The sequence below is a fragment of the Bradysia coprophila genome, unplaced genomic scaffold, assembly GCF_014529535.1.
Source record: "Bradysia coprophila strain Holo2 unplaced genomic scaffold, BU_Bcop_v1 contig_358, whole genome shotgun sequence".
NCBI lineage: Eukaryota > Metazoa > Arthropoda > Insecta > Diptera > Sciaridae > Bradysia > Bradysia coprophila.
Window position 1 is genome coordinate 5,599,765 of NW_023503616.1, and position 24,268 is coordinate 5,624,032.

General features: G+C 35.4%; 4 protein-coding genes across 6 annotated transcripts; 2 read left to right on the plus strand and 2 right to left on the minus strand.

Annotated features, from left to right (window-relative positions):
• Window positions 1-1,935: 1,935 nt before the first annotated feature.
• Window positions 1,936-4,252, minus strand: LOC119081439 (putative ATPase N2B). The gene is made up of 9 exons (XM_037190371.1): window positions 3,777-4,252; window positions 3,665-3,709; window positions 3,455-3,601; window positions 3,157-3,398; window positions 2,985-3,083; window positions 2,846-2,918; window positions 2,631-2,777; window positions 2,461-2,571; window positions 1,936-2,397 (listed from the first exon to the last, which is right to left on the minus strand). The coding sequence occupies exons 1-9, from the start codon at window positions 4,167-4,169 to the stop codon at window positions 2,275-2,277; spliced, it is 1,380 nt and encodes a 459-aa protein (XP_037046266.1). The 5' UTR covers window positions 4,170-4,252; the 3' UTR covers window positions 1,936-2,274.
• A 1,154-nt stretch (window positions 4,253-5,406) lies between these two features.
• On the plus strand, window positions 5,407-8,716 carry LOC119081434. Of its 2 annotated transcripts, none has more exons than XM_037190357.1 (8): window positions 5,407-5,601; window positions 5,769-5,898; window positions 5,961-6,127; window positions 6,188-6,375; window positions 6,554-6,610; window positions 6,673-7,197; window positions 7,404-7,691; window positions 8,400-8,716. In XM_037190357.1, the coding sequence occupies exons 1-8, from the start codon at window positions 5,505-5,507 to the stop codon at window positions 8,484-8,486; spliced, it is 1,539 nt and encodes a 512-aa protein (XP_037046252.1). In that variant the 5' UTR covers window positions 5,407-5,504; the 3' UTR covers window positions 8,487-8,716. The 2 variants fall into 2 exon arrangements, with proteins under 2 accessions (XP_037046252.1, XP_037046253.1); XM_037190358.1 differs by having other exon boundaries at window positions 6,673-7,195; window positions 7,432-7,691.
• Window positions 8,717-9,809: 1,093 nt separating this feature from the next.
• On the plus strand, window positions 9,810-11,150 carry LOC119081466 (deoxyribose-phosphate aldolase). The gene is made up of 4 exons (XM_037190455.1): window positions 9,810-10,007; window positions 10,070-10,261; window positions 10,328-10,486; window positions 10,544-11,150. Exons 1-4 carry the CDS (start codon window positions 9,971-9,973, stop codon window positions 11,119-11,121), a joined length of 966 nt encoding a protein of 321 aa, XP_037046350.1. The 5' UTR covers window positions 9,810-9,970; the 3' UTR covers window positions 11,122-11,150.
• A 263-nt stretch (window positions 11,151-11,413) lies between these two features.
• On the minus strand, window positions 11,414-14,260 carry LOC119081470. 2 transcript variants are annotated; one of them, XM_037190465.1, is made up of 3 exons: window positions 13,923-14,155; window positions 12,580-13,322; window positions 11,414-11,607 (listed from the first exon to the last, which is right to left on the minus strand). In XM_037190465.1, the coding sequence occupies exons 1-3, from the start codon at window positions 13,944-13,946 to the stop codon at window positions 11,454-11,456; spliced, it is 921 nt and encodes a 306-aa protein (XP_037046360.1). In that variant the 5' UTR covers window positions 13,947-14,155; the 3' UTR covers window positions 11,414-11,453. The 2 variants fall into 2 exon arrangements, with proteins under 2 accessions (XP_037046360.1, XP_037046361.1); XM_037190466.1 differs by having other exon boundaries at window positions 11,428-11,607; window positions 12,587-13,322; window positions 13,923-14,260.
• Window positions 14,261-24,268: the final 10,008 nt, after the last annotated feature.

Here is a 24,268-nt window from a genome sequence, read left to right on the forward strand (position 1 = left end):
CTGTCAATATCCTAAGTAAATAACGTTGATAGTTATCGCATTGGGTACCGAGACGAGTTGGTGTTTTAAGTAAAAGAATCGAATTGCTAATACCCATATACCCAATAATAAATTAACGAATTCTGTAGTCTAATTCTATAGTGATTAGGAAGTCAAATTTGTCGTCCGCATACATTCATGTGGAAAAAAGTCGATTCATACGAGGTCATGATAAATGTAATGTACCGATGGTCATCTAAGACCAAGGTAAAGGTCAGTCGTGCGAAGTTACAGACACACTCTCTTTAACATCTGACCAATATCGTAAAATGTAGGATCTGCGGTTAAATTGGTCCATGGTCCATCCAAGAACATAACAACGCATTTAGCTTCGGGTTAGAAAGTTGGTGAATTTGACTCTTCCCATTTGCAAGCACAATTTAACCTGTTACAGACGGCAAGCATATGTCCAGCATTGTTATCTGGTGTATTACTTCCATCGATCAAAGTATTTTTAATCTGTTGATTTCAAATCTTGTACTTCACTTTTTTTTAACATATACTTTACTGTATAAAGGACCATTTACACAGAGCTTGTCATTGTTTTTGTCGTCGTTATAGACAGATAGCCATATGTGACAGGTCAATTAAAGGGTATATATTGGACGGTTGGGTTTAGACACTTTTGCACTAACGATTTGCAATTGCCAAAAAACTTATTTCGCCACAGATGCATCAATAACCGTGGTGGAGGCCATATTGTTGGTAATTTTATCTACTGAAATAACATAAAATTACCGAAACGTGCCAAAAAATACCGACAATTTACGGTAGTTTCACTAAACAAAATTATCAGTAATATGCCCTGGCATAGCAACATTTCATGTCATTTGGAAACATTGTAATCAGAGAAATGAGAACAGATTGCGTTACTTGCGATGGATTTCCGAAGGAAAGATTGCACTAGGCAACACAGCTAATACACACGGATGATGACATAGTGCGTTGGATAGGTCTTGGTGCCCTGAATATGGAACACACCTCCATTCGTCCTAGTCTCGTCTGTGTGGAGAGGTAATCCACTCGAATACATGACAATGAAAGTGCACAGATCCGGTCGGCCTGTGGTGTGGTAAGATATTCTGACCTTCTGAGTTCAAATAACAACTCCATTGGCCTCGATCACTTATCTGTTGTTCAGACCAGAAAAATGTTTGACTGTGTTGGTGACATTTTTTGTGGTCTGTACTACAGTTAGGTGATCGAGACCAATCCAACACACTATGTCACCATCCGCGTATATGACCTGTGTTGCCTAGTGTTACCTTTACAGATGCACAGCGAGGCAATATTGCAGGAATTATTGGGATGTGACCATCATCATGTCAATTGGATGAGAATTGTTATTCAGCAGGAAGTTAAACTTATCAATGTAGTTTTAGTGGAATCGAAATCAGATTAACCTTTCACAGACTGCAATCACATCGAAGGCAACATCACTAAAGGGCATATCTCCGATATCTCAGAAGCTATTGAACCGATTTTGATAAACTTTTTTCCCCTGAATTGGTTTTTTAGCCCGACACATAGTTCGAAATATATTGTCGAAAAACTGAAAAGCCTCTAGAGAATACGACGAAAAATACTAATTTCACTGAAATTTATGTTTGGCTCAAAATTCATAACTTTTTACTACTTTCGAGGGTAAAAAAAAAGTTTATCAAAATCGGTTCATTAGTTCCTGAGATATCGTGATGTTGCCCTCGATATGTGCAGTTTCACTATCGGATCTATTACTTCAGTTGATCTGAAAATTTTCAAGATTTATTTCAAATCTTTTACTTCGTTTGCTTCTCGTGTGTACTTTGCTTTTAAGACCGCATCAGTCAGAACTTATCTCTTATTCCGGACGTAGTTTTTGATAACAGATGAATTTATTTAAAAAAAAACTCCAAGTGCAATCTGAATAATTTATTCTGTACATCCATTACAATTGGCTAAGGTATTTCTGTAAAGCATAAAATTAAGTTAACAAGACGAATCGAAAAATAAATTACATTTGTGGACGATATAATGTAAGTAATACCTTAACTAAGGCTTATCGTAATGACTCAAAATCAATTTCATTGTGAACGGGCGCCGTGCGAACAATTTAAATATTTAAACATAAAACCGCTACGTGGTCGGTATTTCAACATATCAATTAAAAAGAAAATGTTCATCTATCTATACAGTATTTACTACGAAAACTGTTTATTTAACGCATAAGTTAAGTACACAAGACCGATATGGAATTTATCGTCGGTTCATCCACAAGCTCCAATAATCTTTACCCTGCATTTCGGCTAAACGTGAAACAGTACGATCGAAGGCAAAAGCTTCCTCCTCTCCGGTGAAAACATTGGATGTTGCATTTTCCTACGAGTGCATGATTTAAGTAAAAGTAAAAGTTAATGTCGAAGGAAAGCCCTCGTCACTTACCGGTGTTATATTCAAATCATCCATTAGCTTCCTGTCGTCATCGGTTAATTCTTTATTTTCCCTTTTGTTGCAAAATAACTGATCCAGAGGCACTTCAGCCGATATGACAACCTAAAACATTCGAATAATTTCAATGCATTGGACAATGATTACCGATAAATGAAACTTACCCTCACTCGGTTGTCGTAGAGCGTATCAATCAATGTAATAAATCGTCTAGCTTGTGATTTCGTTTTTAAGTTTAGTTGTGGAATCCCTGATATTAAGACTGTATGGAAATACTGAGCAATTTGAAGGTAGTCACTACCAGCGAGAGGCTGGAAATCGTTTTGGTTTAATTTTAGTCAATATGATTTCAATGGACATAGACACTATCATAACTTACTCGATTGCAAAGTTCGTCAAATGTACTGAACAAGACCTGTCCACAAGTCTTTTCGAATGTTAAATTTCGGCCTCTGCAAAGAAACAATTATTTCGATTTTCATTTGGCTGGATTCTGCCATCTCAACAATAATACTCACAAATGTGTTATGATTCTAGGTCTCACAGTGTCTGTTTCTTGCGAACATAAAATCTTAAAGGCTCGAATCATTTGAGCTTCGGAATCGCCATCGGATATGCTGGAGAGAGAGTTCTTTGCTTAATGACATTCATATCTTCGTTTAATCTTTGCATACACTTTACGCTACTTACACATAGTAGTTATTTCCATCTCCTTTGGCAGCCATCCGTCGGTAGTCGACACCACTATCCAGCGATATCACTTCACAACGCGATTTAAGTATATCGATGAACGGAAGAAAATTCGATCGTTGCAACCCATTTTTGTACAGATCATCGGGTGCACGATTGCTAGTTGCTACCATAACAATGCCTTGATTGAACAAATGAGTGAATAAGCGTTTTAGGATCATTGCGTCAGCGATATCAGTGACCTGATCAAATTTTAGTTGAATTTTTCGATCTTCTTAAGGTAAATCACTCAACAAACCTGAAATTCATCAAAACAGATAAGCCAGGTGTTGTTGGCAATATCGTCAGCCACTGGTTTGGTTGGATCGAAAGGTTTTTGCTTTCTGCTGCTGAAGTCACTTTGACGAGCTTCTTCTTGCTTTACATCATGAATTTTAGCATGGACCTTGACGATAACATTCGTATAAATTTCATCGGACTAAATTTATGTGAAACCAAATGGTCCTACCTTCGTCATGAATGAATTGAAATGGACTCGTTTCCGTTTGTCTATCTAAAATATAAAAATTTGCATCGTTGACTCAATGGAAAATCAATGTTCTGGTGAATAAAGAACAAACCGTATCACAACAATCGTAAAATAAATCCATCAAAGTCGTCTTTCCACCTCCAACACTGCCGTGAATATAGAGTCCCTTCGGTGCTAGAATAGGACTTCTGGTGTCGTCATCTTTTTGGAACCATTTGAAAAACGAGGACGATGATTTGGCCGCAGATACTGGCTTATAATTGTTTACTTGTTCGTAAAGCAATTGAAGGGCATTGATGACAGCTTCCTGATGTGGGTCAGGTTTAAGGTTATCGTCCTTGATACGTTGCTCGTACACATTGGCAGGAGTTTGTGGTTGTTGTTTCCGTACAACTTCTGTAGAAAATTTTGCTGAAATAATCACTGACTTTACATGACGTTTCACAGATAAAATTGGATTTACGCGGAGGAAAAGGTGAGACATTTCGGATAATTTAGAGAGGAAACTTTTGTTATTGTTTATGTCGAGCGAACATATTATGTAAAAGAATTCAAATGTCAAAAATGACTTTTGATGCTTTTGATGCTTCACGTGACGTTTGACAGTTTCAACTACCCAACCAACATTTTTATGCAATGTTTCCCAGTAGGAGTTGCGGGTAAAATTCAAAATTGACAAACTTAGTATTTACTTTCCGAACCTACTACTGAAATATGTATGTTCAGGGCAGAGTAAAGTAAACCAGGTAAGATAAGGGACCTAGAGCTGCTAAGAATCTGGCACCGGCATGATTCACAATGATACTCAAAATGTCACTTTATGTATAAGGAAAATGTCACTTTTTGAGTCATTGTGAATCACGCCTTCACGGGATTCCTCATTACCGAATGAAGATCGAGTCGTCAAATCGAATGCACCTGCCTGGTTAAATTTAGGCTTCTGTGGCCGGTTCCATCGTATGTATTGTATTGACAATTTTTGACATGCCGAAAACAAACACGTGAGCATCCTCAGGGCCATAACCTCAACCCTTTTTTGAACATTTCGTCAACAATAATTTTTTGGTTATATCTGAAGAAGTTGTTATTTTGTAAACATTTGCGATCATTTCCCAAAATCTAAGTCTATTAATGAATTAATTAGTCAGTTAAAAAGACATGCAAAATTCACAAGAACCAGTAAACCACAAAACAGAAAATGTGTCGGTTTTCAAAATTCCGTGAGTGTACATACAGAAATTGTACAACTGTGGTCATCGATGAGACAGTTCGATATTGCTGTAAAGCTAAAGTCGGCTATATATTGTGCGAACGAATGGGTCCACAATAACATAAGTTCAGTAGGTGCAGTAGTTATGGCCATGGTAGATATAAGGTAATGTCATACATTACGTACATTACGGACATTTCTTCCCAACTATGTCTACCTTGGTTACGTCTATCATAGAGGTAGATAAAGTAGAGGCATCCACAATGTTCAACTTCATTTTTAAGTTTCTATTCATCGCTGTCTACTAAAGGTGGATTAAAAGTATCTGAAGTCATACCTGTTGCTTAGAATCAATTAAAAATTTACCTTTCGCATTCGCCTCAACCCTTGTAGTTTAGTAAATTCATCGAGCCCTTTTGAATAATTCGCATCATAACCAACTTCACACTAAATAAAATTGTTTCCAACTTCAACGTGCTTCCAAAAAACGGACCAAACTTTGCGAAACACACGAAACACATCATTCAGTTGTGTTCCTTACGTACATATTGACTCATCCGCTAAAAGTGTTTTTTTTTTTCAAAACCTGACCTCTAAAAACGATTCAACATGACGGCCACTCAAAAAGACATTAAAGAAATGAAATCGTTGAATAGAGCTCTGGAGGATATTCGTGACAACCTACTCGAAATAAAAATCGAAAAAGGTGAATTTCGTGAATTTTCTTTTCTTTAAATCATATTTTAACAAGAAACAAAGTTGAAATAGAACGCTACTTATAGATACCGTTACAATGTAAACGGCGTCACTTTGATATAGTTCCGATTTCTAATCCTCAGAAAAATCATTGAATTTGCAAAATTTACATTTTAGCCTTAAATGACAAAGAGTTGGAGGGTACTGACGAATTGCTGGCTAACGAAACGGCTCGCAATCTTCGAATGATTAAACGAGTGGAAGAAATGTGCCAGCTTGCCGACGAGGAGAACGCTAAATCCGACAGGTGAATTGGAATCCGACAGATGTGATACAATCGGAACCTAACTTGTGTCCATGTTTTTACAGATTTATCCGAACCTCCTTAAGCATCAGCAAAGGAACCCTTGCAAGTATTACAAGTTTTACTGAGGGAAAATTGAAAGAGTTCAAAGTTGCGAAAAACTTGAGAAAGGCGAACATGGAGAAAAAACTCAGTGATGAAATTGATGCATACGTGAGAAGCCATCCGTCAGGTTTGCACTTCATTACTTTTGTACGTGCCAATGAGCCGTTAAACCAATTTTTCATTTTAGTCAAGAATCTTCATCAGAATGAAGTTCAGCAGGTTGAAGATGAGCGCACTCTTAAGAGAATTACTGAAGAAGTAAAGGTTTTACGATCGAGCAGACGTTCTGTTGGCGAAATGTCCGATGCAATGTTTCAGCTAAGTGTTGTCGACTTCTCGACTTTGATTCTACGTTACCGCGCCTTGACGGATCAGGTGAGTTTTTAAAGTTCAAAGAAGGGGCTAGTTAGCATTGTACTGATGGAAGAATGGATGTTTTATGGTGCGAGCTTTCTACAACTGCCTCGCTGAACAGATACACAACTGGAGCCATTCGTACAAATTCAATTGTTTCTATGAAATCCTTCAATTTCAATTCTCTTTCTCATTGCAGCTGAAAAATCCGAACGCTGAAAAAGTGGCACGTGGAAAACAAATGCGGATGTTTATGGTTTGATGTTCAATTTAAAATGAGCAATGCAGACGCTGAGACGATTTTCATTTCCATTTCAGTCCATGCGCATGTTACGTTTACCATCACCAGCTGTGCCATCAGCAGCTGGCGGAAATGAAAACAACGATCAAACAATGTCCGAGATTGCATCCTCTTACACGCATCAAGAACTTGATACGGGTGAAGCTCCGGAGGCAATGTCTGCAGAACCTAGTGTTCTGGATCCACTCAGTGGAAGCACTCAGGACAGTAATAACACTTTCGATCGAGGCTCATTTTCTCGCTCTGCAATGAGAGTGAAGAGATCTGACGAATCGGACAATACGAAACGTTCAACATCGCTCAAAACTCCAACTCAATTGGCTATTACACAAAATGCCAGAGTTGAAACGCAGGTAGAAGAAGTAGTTTCGCGACAATCCCAGCGAGCTATGCCAATTACTGGTTCGTTCAAAGCACCAGCTGACCAGTCGAGTTCTTCACAAAAGACCAAAAAAGCAAAAGTGACATTCGCAGAATATGAGTCATCTAGCTCCGAAGCGGATGTTTCTAAATATGTGAGAGCCTCAAGTTCTAATGCTCCGGTGAGTCAAAGTTTCTTATGATAAAAATTGGTTTTGGGTAAGGGTAAAGCGTCATAGAGAACCCAGCACTGGGTGCTCGAAGACGCTCTGCCAGGCGCTATGCCAAGAATGTAAATGGAACAAATCAAGATCATTTCTAAGCCATTTCTGATTAGAAACCTTGAACCTATCGCAGTCAACTTAAAACTTCGTTTTAACTTCTTTAGATGGCCTCAGAAAATATGATTGATGAAGATGCACCGCACAACGAAAATCAAAGTTCATTCAACGACGAAATTTCGCCGGACAGCGCAGATGACGTTCAATTGAACGGCTACGATGAAATGGATCTGCAAATTGGTAACCAGAATGATTTTGAAATCCAAGATGATTTTGACGATCAAATTTCCAATTGGACATCGCTTGATCCCAATGGAATGGACTCTCGAGGAGTATCGCCAACACCCAATTTTGAGGATATGTTTAATGCGGCTAATACACTCGAAGATGACGAGGTAAATTAGTTGCATTTTAGATTGATACATTTTCAATTGTAAATAAAGCCCAACCGTTCTCGTAATGCTTAATAATCGCAACTCTCACTCTTTCGAACTGTCGTGTGGATTGATCAGAGCAGTGCATATTTTTAGAAAATCGATTTTCCACAATTTGCCATAATTTGTCAACATTTGCTAAGATTTTCCAAAATTTTCCGAAATTTGCCAAATTTGCTAATGGCAAATTCTAGCAAATATTGGAAAATTTTGGCAAATTTCGGAAAATTTTAACAAATTTAGGAAATCAATTTCCCAAAAATAGGCCCTGTATCAGAGAAATGATAAGTTGGTACGCCTGTGGCGAAATCGAAGGAACATCTGAATGACAGTTGACCAATCTATCATTTCTCTGTTCTTTCTACCTGTTCTACCTGACAAAATTGACACGAACATTTTTTAAACATCTTTCGCAAACGGCAAGCAACCCTTCTAGAGCAAAGCAGCACTTGCAAAATGATTTATTTACCATGTACAGTAACAAAACATTCATCTGCTGCCGTAATTTGGATAAAAACGATTTCGAAAAATAAAGAAATTCTTTTTTGATTTATTTTTCGAAAAACGTTTTATGCAAATTACGGCAGATCTATGGGACAATGAGATATTCAAAAGACGACTGTGAGTTTTAGTCTATTTGATTTTTATCAATTCACTCGCTACTCACAGGCTCAAGAAAACCCGGAACAGCCAACTGACCACGATGGCTTCGGATTTAATTTCGAAAACAGCAACGCCGCGGACCTCTTCGAATAAAAATCATCAGAACTCATCCATTTTGCGGTTCGTGAATTTTTTTCTTCGTTTTTTTTTTTATTTGTTGATCAAATGTTGATTTTCTATACTTTTCCCTGAATTAACTAAATTCACAACAATCAATTGATTAACTCGAAAAATTTGTAAGTTTTCGTTACTAATGTTACAAGGAAAGTATTTTGTTGAAAAATTTACAAATTTGTGTAAATCCCAAAGATTTATTGTCGTCAAATACAATATAACACAAACTGTTTTCTTTGTTTTATTCGTCTTTTTGTCATCTCACAGTTTATCGACTCAATAAAAAAAACTTGTTTGTGATCCTGCAACATAAAGTCAAGTAGAAAGAAAAGAAAAGTTCCAACAGAATCGCCGCTATAGTTCTAAAATTCAATCTCTTGCCATAGGTCTCTTCCAAGGCCGTTCAAAATGTCAATCGTCATCCACAGAGAAGCCAACACAACCACACTTTGAAGTTTTAACGAACAAATTTGTTTAAGTTGCGGTTATGTTTGCTTCTATGGATGACGGTCGGTTGTTTTCGGCCTGTCAAAATTCGTTTTTACCGTACGATGGAAGAAACCTATACAGTATGTTAGCAGTGCCGTGTGGGAAAATCTATCATCAGCATTTGACCTTTCACCGACAGCAAACAAATAAATCTATCAAATCTGGTACTTCTTGATCTTAGGAATTTTCAACGGCTTTACGTGATACGGCAATGTAAGTGGCGCTCAGAATTATAATATGCAAAATTTGCAAACTTTAGATGCCTCTGTGGCATAAAACGTTGTATGAAACTCGATACAAAGTACTTTATTAGTCTCACGATGTGTATTATGCCACACGGCCTGCAGCCTCGCGTCATAATTACACGTCTAGAGCCTAATAAAATACTTTGCACCTCAATTGCATAAATAACTATTACATTGCCTATTCACGTAAAGCACAGTACTTACGTGAGTCCACTTTTTTTTGACGAGTGGGAATACTACTCTCCTCTTCGGGTCGTAACTACTATTAATTCGTTAGATGAAACATTTAATTTGCTAAATCAGACGATGTTTAGAGTTCAGCAGAGCTTACTTTTGTCTTCGTGATGTTTTAACCGACAGCTAAGAGAATGATTATATGAGTACTATATACTTCCGAGCGCCTATCTATAGACAGCGATGAGAAATTGAATTCATTGCATTCATTGTGCGTTCACATAAGATTATTTCTCGCTTCTCCTCCTTACTTTTCAATTCTTAATGACTCTAATAATGAACTTGGAGCTGCCACTATTCTTGTCACATTGAAATTCACGAACATCGGCGCATTGTTTTTGTTTTGTAAACATTGAAGAAGTTAAACAAAATTAATTTCGGGACACTATCCACTACTGATAACTGGGGTCGACAGGTTCAACTGTTATCTGAAACTCGTATGCAATAAGTGGAGGATTTTAGTTTCATTTTTATTTGTTGTTTAAGACTTGAGAGATGGGTTATACAAAATCTCAATCGCCCGTTCCATTTGGTTTGTATTTCTTTTGAGCTCATTCATGGAATATACATGACAAATTCTTCTTATTCCTTCAGAGTCGAGCTGGATTCAAAATGTTCACTTAAATTTGTCTTCAATTGAAGAAATAGCAGCGAAACTATCCGGTAAAGGGGAAGTGTCTGGTTGGAATGAAGTGCAATGGGCCTTGATGGCACTTCGTCTGACGGATCTCACAACATTAGCAGGTGATGATTCTGCTTCCAATGTGGAAAGACTATGTCTACAAGGTAAAGTGTGAATTGGCAATCCATCCACCTTCGGTATAAAGTGATTTTTGTATGCTTTTTTACCAGCTGCCTATCCATTCTCAACCAAACTTATGCAGCATTTCGAAGAGGAATCAGCGAATAAGGTTCACACAGCTGCTGTCTGTGTGTATCCAAGCCGTGTTAAGGATGCTTACGAAAAACTCGGCCGATTGAACAAACTGAATGAAATCAACATTGCCGCTGGTAAATTCTACTAATCCGTTACATTGAGTTTGTTGTAAATTTAATTGGATTTTCTAGTCGCCACTGGTTTTCCATCTGGACAGTATCCACTACAGACACGTTTGGCTGAAATCGCCTCGGCCATTGAGAATGGAGCTACAGAAATTGATGTTGTGGTCGACCGTAATTTAGTGCTGTTGAACAAATGGGAAGAATTGTATGCTGAACTAGTTGAAATGAGGAAGGTGTGCGGTGATACGGTTCATTTGAAAACGATTTTAGCGATTGGAGAATGTGGTTCAATGGAAAATGTGTATCGGGCGTCAATGATTGCTATGATGGCTGGATCCGATTTTATTAAGACATCTACCGGAAAAGAGAGCGTCAATGCGACTCTACCTGTCGGTCTGGTCATGATATGGGCAATTATGGATTTTAAAGAGCGAACCGGTCGTAAGATTGGATTAAAACCAGCGGGTGGTGTTCGATCCGTGAAAGATGCTATAGCTTGGCTACATTTGATCAAAAATACACTTGGAGACGAATGGATAACACCCGAACTTTTTAGATTTGGAGCGTCTGGATTGGTCGATAACATTGAAAAGCACCTCGAGGGACAGTTTTACAGAAATGTCAGCGTCGGTGTGAAGGTTTAAACAGCCCAATAAATGTATTTGAGTGAAACTGTTTGTCGGATGAGTTTGGAATAGTAAACCAGGGAACGCGATCGGTGGAAACCAGCAAAGTTAAACGGTAATTTTTCTGATTTTACCAGCCCAGTCTTTATCTTGTAAATCGATATATTTCTAACGACTGCTCAAACAGACGTCTTTTATTGGCACGATTTTGATCGTTTTAGTTTTGCTTTACCTTTTGGTCTCGTTAGTAATTCCTTGGTGTCCAAATTAACGACGAAAAATGTAGTTATTTTACCAACTAAGATCTTTATTTACAACAACAAGTAACAACGGAAAATCATTTTATTTTCTTAAACAATTTGCGCTTTCTCTGCTTTAAAGCCTTCATTCAATTTCGACGTATACTTAATAATGTTAAATTTTCCTCGCTTATCGTAAAATCCGTACTGTCCTTCTACGTTTCCGTCTTTATCTCTTTGTTCAACTCTGAATTGTCGATTCTCCCTGAAATTAGAAGAATTAGTTAGCACACAGTTTTGAATTCAAAATTTTTTGGTTGATTTTGCTTGCGTTTTTGTATGGATTGGAACAGATCAGATTCAGGTCATGCAATAGTTATTTACGTATCTGTTGTGGACGGTATATTTTAGGCAATTTCGCGAGTTGTAGCCCGAACGAAGTGAGGGCGACAAGCGAAAGTGCCTAAAATAAACCGTCCACAACAGATGCGTATACAACTTTTCATGCCGAGGGCCCAAATTACGAGAAAAATTCCGTAATTTTTGCCCAAGGCATGAAAAATCAACTCAATCTCCTTACAGAACCGTCGGCAATAGACTGAATTTAGAGTGATTTGTATTCAATTGCACTAGCTCTACCACAGCTGTAGCACCGAGTAATAAAAAGTTTGTGTGGTTGACTACGAGTCATTCTAAATTCAATCTACTGGCTGTGTCGGTAAGATAATTGAGTTAATTTTGCAGGACCAAAAATGGACCTGTTCCGTGCCTAAGTATTTTGCGGATGTATTCGTGTTTCATTTTAAATTTTGATAAAAACAAATTTTACTTTAGGCTGCAATAATGTTCGCGTGAATCAAACAATCTCCAATTGATTCTGTAGGAAGTCAGTATCTAATTGGCCAAGGGAATTTTGAGAAAAATTTAGAAAACGCTTAAAGTGTTTGTAGAGGTCTAGGAAAGTTCATGTTCTGAAACTCCTGCCATTATGGTAATTAAATACAAAAAGAACGACAAGAAGCGGAGAAATTCGTCCAAATTTATGGGTCATAAAGAAAAGATAGTTTTCTAAGAACTAACCTGAAGACCAACAGAATTAAGTTGTGATTAGGAAAGAAGTGTAGCTATTAATCGAGCTAAGTCATGTTTATGTTACAAGAGCCTGAACTAAATGTTTTTGTTACTTTGTGAAATTTTGAATAGAAAGCCAAAAAGGTGAAAATGAGCCTTAAATTACCCTTTACCCGTGTCGTATCCAAATTTATAGCTATTAGGTCCATTGAATCCGTGCATTTGGAAGTTGACTCTTTCATCTTTTTCTGGATACTGCGACGTTTCAGCGACACTCGCACGTGATTGAACATTTTTCTGATTTTCTTTTGGGAAATATTCGCCAGTGTTTAAATCATCTTGTCTCAATACTTTCATTGATGATAGTGGTGTGAGTCTTTCCGGTCGTCGAGTCACATAGTTTGTGGAACTTCCCAGATTGATGTAGTCTTCATACGAGTATTCTTTGACCGGAAAGCTGTCTAGTGTAACTGAACTTTTCTTAGCTTTTTCAGTGTTGTCCGGATTTTTGTAGTTCACATGTTTCTTGTCAGGTGAATATTTCTTTGTTCCCTTCTTTGGTTTCTCTACATAATAATTTGGTTCCTGTTCTACTGGAGGTGGTTGCATCTCTTGAAGATATGAGTGTTTAGGATCGTACTTAACATTAGCATCTACCGGTTGTGGAAAGTAGAAATCATATTCTTGATCATTCGGCAAGACTTGCGGAATTTGTAACAAGATCTTTGGTTGTCTCAGCGCGTAGTAATTGGGCTCACTGTCCGTTCTTTCATTATGCTGGCTGTGAGTTTCTGGCGGTGGTTGGAAGTGTGTAGCGATATCGGATGTTTTTGATGTAACAGCGGTAGGCTGACTAATTTGTACGGAAATTGCAAAAACATTTAGGATTAATGTTAGTGCAACCAAAATCTGTGAAAAAAAATCGAAAATTTGTTAATGCGACCATCTTCAAGCAAATAATAGTTCACACTCAATGTTCTGCATCGCAATCGAAGCTCTAAGTTTCGGTTCGATAAATTTTCGTTTTGAATCTTTAAATTTAATGTTTTCTATCGTTGCATAAAATCTCATTGCTGTGGATCGTGTCTATTACACTAATGGATCATAACTAATCATTTTTCAACTACAAAAATACAAGCCGATTCATGCATTGCACTCATTTCACATTTCAAAAAAAAAAATCTGATGTAAGGCTTGTGCTTGAAACTAATTACTTTTTCATTCAGCCCACCTAAAGTAAGCCATCCTGAGTTCAATTCAATTATAGAAAACGAATTGAGTAATTTAAATAAGAAAATTACGGACAATACGTTGGATAATCATCACAATCGACCTTAATTAGCCACAATTAACGATAAAGTCACTTGAGAAATCTCAATTTGGTGGTTTTATGTAACCGATCAGATCTCTACATTTCAATTTTCTAAATTAATCTCTTTAATAATCAATCACAAACGAGCCATCACATCATATATTATGTCTTGTGCATGTCACACTGTTAACACTTACAATTTTAAACAACCACATTTTCATCCGTTGCGTCTTCTCCGGCCGTTCGTTGACTTCTTATGGTTTGTTTCTTTCGAATGTTATTATATCACACCAAATTCAACAACAAAACAACACTGTTCTCATATTATGTTGGTTCGCCAATTTCGTTTCACTTTTTATTGGAATAGAATTAACAACAAACGATTCGACTAGCACTCATTGACCAACTACTTTGAAATGGTTCAGTCCATCCAGTGTTATTAAACTTTTATAGATCAAAAGTAGCACTTTCGATTTTACCAGAAACCTACTCGAAGTCGCACTTACAGTTTTTTCTCGGATATTTTTTTTTTCTTTCTTCAGCACTCGGTTCGACGAAGAAGTTGGTTGTTGGTTGTAGTCGAGGGGTAAACGATTTCCAAAACGAGTAGAACAAATTTTTTTTTCAAATTTATTTATGGAGCCAAGGAAAATGATTTCGATTTTCGTATGATTTCCTATAAGAATATTTCTTACATTGTGACATCATACTCTGGAGTCGTATACCCCTCTCGGTTTTAGTTAAAGTTGGTGGTATTTAAGTGTTGTTGCTTTTTAACTTAAGTGCATATATTTTGGTTTTTGCCAACTTACCTATAAACATACAGCGCGATAAAAAACTATATTGACGATCTTGTCACTGTTACATGAAGTTACATGTAAGAAGACCATAAAAAAGTAAAAACAAGAATCGATGTTTAGGAAAAAAATGAGTAAATTTATTATGATGCAGTTAAAAATGTTCATAAATTGAGATCGAGTCCACCAAACACACATAACGAACTGGACATGGCAAAAATTATTAGAAAAATTACAGACATTTTTTCCGGTCGTGTGTTACGTAAAAAATTTATACAAAAAATCACTTGATATGATTGAGATAGTTGGTTTTATTAATTTTGTTATGAATATACCAGTTTAATATTGTTAGGTTGTTCAACCAAGCAAATCATCTGCAAATACAAATATAAGACGAACAAATTTTAATTTGGTTTTTTACGCTTCCGCACTTTAATCACAAAATAATAACACAGAAAAATATTCTCATGTAATCCAAATTTATAGATCAAATGTCCTCGGACTCAGGTAACCGATAAAAAAGGAAGTACTAAAGCCATAAGGAAAAAAAATGAAAAACGGTTGGGAGGCGCGTGGAAATCATTAAGAAAAATTAATTCGTTTTTTATTATAATTTATTTCAAATTATTTTGTCGTAAAAGAGACCAAGCAATATCGATACATCTACGCAGTTACCAGTCGACCAGCTCATATGGTGGTTACTAGTTTTGGCTAAGAAATTTAATCGTAGCACCAGCACATATGCAGAGTAACATTTTCGTCTTTCGGAATGTATATTTCTAACACTGTTTACTGTTAACTGCATTTAAGTCTTAAAAATGCAAATTTTCTCAATTTCTATACGTAGAAATAAGACTGCTTATAAATAATGAGTTTCAGGTCGTCATTCTTATAGGAAAACCAAGCATAAAGTTTAGCTACCCTAACGCATAATCATAGCCATACAAAACTTCAATGGAGGATGCGTATTGGCAACCCCTTTCATAAACCAAATAAATAAATGAAACACTTCATATATCAACCTTAGAATAACTCCATTAAACTATTACTTTATTTGATCGAAGATTTTCATATTTTGATTTCAGAAATCTATTACTTCATTTGTTTTGAACATGCTTTTTGCTATGTAAGACCTCATTAGTCAGATCTGGTTGTTTATTATTGCTGTCGTTGTCGATAGACAGCCGTCTGTAACAGGTTAAAAGCAAAGCGAGACAAAATTTTTTGAAACCTTTAGGGTCGATATTGGCCCCCTTCGATTAATTTGTACAAAGAGGTACTTATGCCCAAATTGGGCAGCCCAATAAGACACGTTCTGAAATAAAAAGGGGTCTGGAAGGTAAGAAAGATATCAAGGAAAAAGACACACACAAAAGCGTCGTAGGCGGAATTCTTTAGTTTTATTGGTTACATTAGCATGAACACTGAATTGACAAGTGTCAAATTTGGAGGCTTTAGTGATACGAGCTACCGCTTAGGATTGTTTGTATTGTATGTTTTAACTCATACAACAAAAACAAGTCATCTATCCGTATAACAGAAACGCAGTGCCTACTGTGATTTCATCAGCCTCCGAATATTTTCTATGTTCGTGCTAGTAGCAGTGCTGTGATTTTATTGATCTTGAACCTCATTTAAAGAGTTTTAGGTGATTTAGGAAATTTTGAAATTTTAGTAGTTTTCCGAAGAGACACTGAAGGGCAGGTTCAAAAATTGTCGAATGTAGTGATTTTTTTAGTGATTTTTAAATGTCTTCTATTCCTTCAAAACCAATAGAGCTGCAAATCTTTCGTTTTTAATTCGACGGATTTCATTTATGTTTTTATGCGCATAGGAATTAGGAATTGAAAAATTTGCTAAGTTTTTCAATAGTCGACATACAGATGGTAATCAATTAAAGTTTTTTTTTCAATTATTTCTTGGTTATATACTCCAAATTTTATCTTTCTTCTGCTATACTATAAAAAAAACATTTTACCAAAAACCAATTCAATTAAACAAAATTTGCCTACAACAATAAAAAACAAGAAAGCATAACGTCCAGTTGTCCAGTATATGAAACGTTCGACACAGAAAAGTATATTAACAATTTGCTCGCTGTTTCTTGTTGACAACACAATGGACGAGAGAGTGTTGAATAACACAATCTAACAATGAACACACACAGAAATACCTATTGCGCTGTAATCAACCATGAAATCAATGTTAAATGAGGCATCATTTTCGCGACTTAGGGTTTTTCTTTACATACCAATACACACATACCTCAGAAGCTTGATGCAGAGTGAAAAAGAAATTGAAATAATGCAACGGAATAGTCATGCATTTCATGACAATTAGATTAAACTGGATAAAATGCAAATCGAGATTATTGCTGCATTTTCTCTACTTAGTGTGAGACAAGAGTTAAGCATTTTGAAAAAAAAATCAATTTCATCGTATTTGGTATTGCGAACTCCAACTAACTATGCAATAAATGAGAGGGAAAGTTTACAAACCTTTTCCGATATATAATGAAAAGTAATGCACTCACATATCCGAACGGTAATATGATTCGTCCGTGGAAAGGAAAAAATTGTCAACCATCTCCAATTTCCAATGTATAAAATGTTAGAAATGATCACTGTTCATGCGTGCATTATGGTAAACTTGATCTTGATGTACAATATTTATACTCATATGCGTTCAACGCGGTCGTGAGACCATAATATATTCGCTGCGATCGGCTGTGATATAATCATTTTTCTTTTCATTTTGCTTCCGTTTATGCAGGAAAAGCATTCAATAATTTATTATCTAATCTTTCTCATATATACCTTCACGTTCTCCCTCCGTAAGTGCCATCTCGTTAATGTAGTTAATTGGTAGGAAATGTGAACTGGTGCGTTAGAAATGTTGAAATGATTGGTCAATTGCAATCAAATTTCTACGAAGTAAATAAGTTTTCAACCACATAAAATTACGTGAAAAGCTAAACAAATTTGCAATTATTCAGTGTAGTACATGATGACCGTAAGTGTGCCGTAAAACTATAAACCTAAATTTTAAGTTAAATAACTACACATTTAGAGCATTCGATGGAATGTACGCTATACACAATTGGTATAGTTGTTGTCTTAGACTGTGAAAGTTTGAAATGATTCACAGACAACGGAACACTATTACAATAGGTTTAAGAGCTGGCTTTAAAAGGGCTTACTCAAGATTGGCAGAAATTCTTAGTTTTAGTTAACTCTCGCCTGCAAATGTTTTAAAGTAGAATCAGCAAACCAATACTAACCTGTCACATACGATTCATCTATTATCGATAACCACGACAAAAATAATGACAAGCTCTGGGTTATGTTGTTCTTTTTAAAGCAAAATGCATGTTAAACAATTGAAGTACAAGATTTGAAATCAAACGGGTAAAAATACTTTTAACAACAGGCTAAATCAGTTTTTGCTTGATAAATCGTAAAATGGATGTAAAATCGTAAAATCCACCCCAATCTGTTCGATCTTTCCAGTTATGGTAGCAGAAAATGTTATCAAACAAAGTTCCATATTAAAATTTAGGTTTGTTTAATCATATATGGATCTCCACATTTTCTTCCAACACAAATAGTCAAAACGATAATCATTTTCATTTCGATTTATTTCATGTAAAAACTTCAGGACATCTCTTTATTTCATCACTTAAATATTTTGCCAACATTGGCCGAATCATTTTGTCTGAATCAACGTTACAGCTGAAGAAAACTTGTTTGTTCAATTTTTTCGCGAATGTTTTCGCCATCTCCTGGCTCTCACAGCCCACATCAACACCCATTATGCGGGTTGAAACCACTTCACTGTTTGCCATCGGCATAGCCACGGCCATTTCAGTAAACACTTCGTTGTCCCCCTGACCGACGTAAATAAATATGGAATCTTTCATCCGGAGAATCCTATATTTATACGTGACGTCACTTATGTTGGCATTGAATAAATGATCTTTTAAATTTGATGGTTGCGGCATGGGTAGGCTGGTCATCTAGAAATTAAGAATAGGAGTTGTAACTGTAAACCCATAGGAAAAAAATTGTTCGAGTCTATGAAATAAAGAATTTTCTAAAGCACCATGAACGATATTTAATCTAACTATCAGTATTAGGAGATGTCACTTCTTGTGCTGCCTTAAAGTGATGTCAATTATCTTCGATCTGTGCCTATTGTATCACAGATAATTTTAAGTTTTGTGTTACTTGTTTCTATAAACGGGGCACCGGTAACACTTCTTTCTAAATATATATTAGTTATACTATGCTATTTACATACTATGTAAAATAAACAATTGCTCACCTTTCTTCAACAGCGGTTTTTCAATGAGAATAAAGCAAACACTTTCCCAAATTTTTTATAAGTAAAAATCCAACAAACCAGCAGCAAATGAACCTTTTTGTTTATCAATTTAATATTTTGAAAATCAACACATGAAAATCGAAAATTCATGCATTATGACACATGACACTTCGAAGTCGATTTCGAATCTTTCTGATGCACACTAAACTTCATTTGCTACTTTCTATTTATTCTAACAGATGTCACACCATGTTCTGCTAAGCCAAACGAACACGCAGATCATGCAGATATAGAAATGTGCAATGAAAGTACAAACCAGGTGTTGAAAATCATTGAAAGGTAAGTTAAAGAAAGGCTCCATACAAATTTGGACATTAGACCATACCTATAGAGTATACTTGCATTGGAAATTTGTACTGCTAATGTATTTATAGTCTCCATTTATTATCATGTGAATTTTGTTGGACCTAGGCGAAATAGTATTTTTCGTACCAGGCCAGGAAATGACAATTTTTTTAGCACAACGGCGCTGCGAAAAGTGATATAATTTTGTATATAAGTAAATAGATCAGGTCCGAGTAACTGTAAACCCCTGTAAACTCCATAGAGAACCCTAAGCGAAACTCTGCCAAAAAATGTAATTTTTGAGCTGCTGTTTAATTTGTGTTTTGTCTGGATCAACAAAAATTTAATTGATTTTTAATGTATAAAAGGTGAAATTATAATTGTTGCTTGTATGGGATATTATCCCATTGGGATAAATGTTTAAGCTCATTTTTTTTTCAAGAAAACAATGCAAACCATTCAAACATTTATTTCTATTTTCAAACTTGAACAAAGCAAGGGTGTAAAGTTTACAGCCTTGGAACAAAGTGCCTGCTCATTTTCGCTGCACATACTTTGAGGTTAGGGTTCTCTGTGGATGATTTTTTACGTTTCGAATAACCTTGGATTTGATCTATGTCACTTTGTGAGTCATTGTGAATGACGCAGACGAAAAATTCCTCATTACCAATAATTGTCATCTGAATTACTTAATCTGTGTATTGCTTCGATTTAGACCACATTGTTGAATTGTTCGTAATTTAGATAGCAAAACAACTATTAAAACAAAATTGTCGTCTGTTATCGACAATGACTTCAGAAGAAAACGGCAATCGCTGACTTATCTCATTTTTTTTAGCAAAAATCATGTTCAAGAAAGTGAAGTACAAGATTTAAAATTAACCTCATGAAAATCTAAGAAAATCAAATGAAGTAATAGATACTATATTGATATTGATACTGATACTGACTTATATGATTGCCGTCTGGTAAAGATCCAATAATTGGACTCCAATTTCGCGCCCAATAATTTGGGTAAGTAAACATTAAACAAACTCTACGCTGGGCTGTTTATATTTTGTTGTATTTACCTAGATACAGTTAATCCATAGCATATTATTCATATCATGTACCACCTACCTACCAATATTTTTTTACGCCACGAATGTTAATCCCAAAATGGTAAAGTTCACAGAAAATTCATGTGGTTGTTTTTGTGAGGAATCGGTATTATCTTTAAAATCAACTCGATATTCACGTTAAAATATTCATAACATCGCATAATGAAAATTCCACAATACTAAATAGATCAATAGATCATCAAATCATTTATTATGGAGATGGAGGGTGCAAAACATATATTAAACGTGATTGAAAACATTCTATCATTTTTTTCCCGTCTTCATCCATTTTCCCTCCATTTATTTGCGTTTTTAATAAAACAGGTGCACCCTTTTCATATACGATTCACTAGGAGCAAACATACCATATACATACACTAAAGGATGTTATTTGGTTTTCAATAAACGAGTATCCAACTTTAATTTTGGCACTTGAGTGCAAGTGTAATGATCCGAACGTTCATTGCTGATGTGCGTATTGCCTACATAATGTCTATAATCTACACCCTTCATTTTCAATTTAATATGTACGTGAATTCATTGAATGGGCGAAAGCCATAGGTTTATCTGTGTAATATTGTTTTGTGTTGCCTTCAACAACCCCATATCAAAAACTTGTAGCGTACCAAATTTAATATATTATTGTCTGTTAAATTCGTAGACAAATAATTTAATTTGTTTTTTATTAGTTTTTATTGAGGGTGGTTCGGGTGAATTTTGCATTTACTTAAAGCAATATACACTCTTATTTGCCCCAGTTTCATTCTTTATTTACATGCATAATTGCTCGGAAATTCTGCAGGAAAAAAGGTGGACTTTTACAGTAACATGAAAACATTCAATTCAAATAATGATTGAACTGAAGACAATGGGTTAACTGAACATGTTACAGACCGTAAGCATATGACCAGTATTATTATCACTGGTCTATTACTTCCATCGATCAAAATATGTTTAATCAGTTGATTTCAAATCTGGTACTTCAATTTTTTTAACATGCATTTTACTATATAAAGGACCATATTACTCAGAGCTTGTAATTATTTTTGTCGTCGTTATCGATAACAGATGAATAGTTGTCAATCATTCATGTTCTGTAAGTTTCCTCAAGGTTCTGGAAGACGTTGGTTTTCCTAAAACTATTGCACACTGAGATGAAAATTGGACTAGCAAACCATACATGCTGCTGCTGCGCTTAACACATTCAAAATAATTGCGGCTTGTCAACTTTCGGCACCCTGGATTTTACTTAAATAGTCGTGGAATACCTCCAAATAAATTTCTAAAAATCTAGAATTCAGTTTTGGATTTTTAGAAATTTATTTGGAGGCATTCCTCGACTATTTAAGTAAAGTCCAGGGTGCCGAAAGTTGGCAAGCCGCAATTAATTTCAATGTGTTGTTAGTCGAACAGTTCAACTCAATATAGTTTAGTTCCACCTCTTCCATACCGAACCCTATTATTGAAAAAAAGACATTTTCTTGATTTCTTCTAAATTTCTGGAACAATATCTCGAAAATTTCAAGAAAATATTTTTTCGAAAAAAATCCCTGCCCCAAGCTTATGACTTCACTTATCCTACCACTTATTAGAGAACGTATTGTAAAATTGGAATGCCAGCAAGTCAATATTTCTAGAATAATAGACCTTCTACTCATCTAGAGCTACTATGTTTTATATATTTATAGCCAAAAATTGTCTTTGAAAATCTTGTCAATTCAACTAAAACTAGAAAAGTCGATGGTGCCAAATAAAAGTGAATTATTTCCTGTCGCTTTTCGAACTTCGAAGCGACGGTTCAGATCAAAAATGTTCGTCACCTTCATACCTTCATTAATCAGCGGGTTGTTGAGTCCTTACAGGAACCACGATTTTTTGAGTCCTTAACAATCGCCAAGAATTGTTGAACCACATTTTTTTATACGTATGGCAGAAACCTTTATTTCACAATTAACAAAATTTTCGTTGTAAGTTCATAAGACCTACTATACAAATCAGTTCAATCCAATTTACGATCAAAACACATTTCATATGTTGTTATTCAAGTGATTAACCAATCGATTGAACCACCTTTAATCACTGGGATTTGTTCAACCACGAATTGTTGAACCCTTAGAAATAGCTGGAATCGTTAAAACCTTCACCAATCACCGGAATTTTAATATAGGTACTGTTTAATCCCTACGAATCACCGTAATTCGTTCAACCTTCACCAGTCAAGGAGTCATCATAGCCAAAGTATATAAACATACTGAAGGTAATGCAAGTGCTCAGCGGATCACAAACTTTACGAAACTCCAGTTTCGGGTGAATATAAGACTTGTTATGTTGCTTGCGTGACGTTTGGCGTTTTAATGTTGGTAGAAATGTGTTGTTCTGCATACAATTTTTTGTGTTGAGTATAAGGATGCAACCTAACAAAGTGAATTTAACTAGTGGCCAACATGGTAAAAATTACATTCACCCGAAAGTAGGGTTCCGTGCGTTTTTGTGGATTTGCATTACCTTCAGTATGTTTATATACTTTGATCATAGCAGGTTCAAATAGATTTAATGTTTTTAATAGTGTATCAGAACTGATTTTCTATCCATAAAAAAATGAGTCAGGTGTGTCTTAGTGCTCAGATAATGTTAAAAGGAGTTCCCAAGTATCAGAGTTGCGTTCACTTCACTAATTGTTCATTAATAGACAATATTAGAAGGTCACAAGAGTACAGCGTTGCCGAATATCAATGTAGAATAGTTAAACATCAGTGATGGATCATAGTCCCTGTGAATTGTATTGCCGGATTTTTTCATTTTCATGATCACCTTGGAATAAGAATAAAATATTTAAAAAGAGAACTGGGTATGACACGTTACTTGTGTGTACCTAGTACCCTCCCATTTTGCACTACATCCTACATCCTACATATATAATCTCAATCATTCAAATTAATAATGAATTTGGAACCATATCCAAAATATAACATCTTATCTTACCTTCGACTGACTCACTATAAATCATACGAATATAATCTTTTTATTAAAATCGTAAATTAGTTTCGGAAAGGAACTAGTACAGCATAGCACAAAAGCCAAAAGGGGACATAAAAGGACATTTATTATAATATGTACGTACATTGTACATGATAATGAACAATGCACACACCCTTGTGCGATAGACCTACCACTTGAGTTTTATTGAAAGCATATGAGGTTTCGTAATATATTGTTTGAATTTTATTACATTTTTAAATGCATATCAAAATAGATGGTCTTACCATGCCGAGTGAGGGTGAATGGTTTCAAATTAATGTTTCAGCATTTAAAAATGTTATTACATGTTTATGAGGCTGGCTTTGCAATTCATTTTGTGTATAGATTAAAATAATAAAAAATTTAATTAACGCGTTACTATGAAGCTGTTAAGAAAAAGCTTTCATACAAAATGAGAAGTAGTGGTTTTTGGGATTTATGGAAATTTGCCTTTTTTATTACAGGATTATTTGAACTTTTCCAATAAACTCCACTAAATAATTTAAACAATTAAAAGGAAAACGGTTTTCAATTTAAAGGCCTTTCAAATAGCTAAATGACCAATGAGGTATTATATTGCAAAAAGCATGTTCAAACAAATGAAGTAAAAGATTTATCAAATAAATATCGGAAAATCTTCGGAAATATACAAGATATATTTGACTTCGTGAATTCCCTTGTTGTGTTTTGGATAAACATGAGGCTTCAAAAAATCCTTAGAAACAGAATCTATTTACCTCAGATAAAATTGTAGATAGACCATCACCGGCATCAGAAAGTATATGGACGGACTCATTTGAAATTTTACATAAATAAGCGTATCACAAAAAAATCAACAGATCTGTATTAGTATGGCATAGAATAATAAAATCTGGCACTTCAATATGTCTATTATATATTTTGCGATATGAAGGAAAGTCAGCCAGAGCTTCTTCTTGTCTAGCTGATTTTGTGAATTCA

What these genes read in the sequence shown, in the direction of transcription:
- LOC119081439 (XM_037190371.1), bottom strand. Translation starts at nt 4,169, where the DNA reads ATGTCTCACCTTTTCCTCCGCGTAAATCCAATTTTATCTGTGAAACGT. An exon ending in CCTAGAATCATAACACATTT is followed by an intron (nt 2,919 to 2,984) that starts GTGAGTATTATT and finishes GTTTCTTTGCAG; the next exon opens with AGGCCGAAATTTAACATTCG. An exon ending in TCTACGACAACCGAGTGAGG is followed by an intron (nt 2,572 to 2,630) that starts GTAAGTTTCATT and finishes CGAATGTTTTAG; the next exon opens with GTTGTCATATCGGCTGAAGT.
- LOC119081434 (XM_037190357.1), top strand. Translation starts at nt 5,505, where the DNA reads ATGACGGCCACTCAAAAAGACATTAAAGAAATGAAATCGTTGAATAGA. An exon ending in ACCGCGCCTTGACGGATCAG is followed by an intron (nt 6,376 to 6,553) that starts GTGAGTTTTTAA and finishes TTCTCATTGCAG; the next exon opens with CTGAAAAATCCGAACGCTGA. An exon ending in AACAAATGCGGATGTTTATG is followed by an intron (nt 6,611 to 6,672) that starts GTTTGATGTTCA and finishes TTTCCATTTCAG; the next exon opens with TCCATGCGCATGTTACGTTT.
- LOC119081466 (XM_037190455.1), top strand. Translation starts at nt 9,971, where the DNA reads ATGGGTTATACAAAATCTCAATCGCCCGTTCCATTTG. An exon ending in GGAAAGACTATGTCTACAAG is followed by an intron (nt 10,262 to 10,327) that starts GTAAAGTGTGAA and finishes CTTTTTTACCAG; the next exon opens with CTGCCTATCCATTCTCAACC. An exon ending in TGAAATCAACATTGCCGCTG is followed by an intron (nt 10,487 to 10,543) that starts GTAAATTCTACT and finishes TGGATTTTCTAG; the next exon opens with TCGCCACTGGTTTTCCATCT.
- LOC119081470 (XM_037190465.1), bottom strand. Translation starts at nt 13,946, where the DNA reads ATGAAAATGTGGTTGTTTAAAATT. An exon ending in AAATGTGGTTGTTTAAAATT is followed by an intron (nt 13,323 to 13,922) that starts GTAAGTGTTAAC and finishes TTTTTTTCACAG; the next exon opens with ATTTTGGTTGCACTAACATT. An exon ending in GGATACGACACGGGTAAAGG is followed by an intron (nt 11,608 to 12,579) that starts GTAATTTAAGGC and finishes TTCTAATTTCAG; the next exon opens with GGAGAATCGACAATTCAGAG.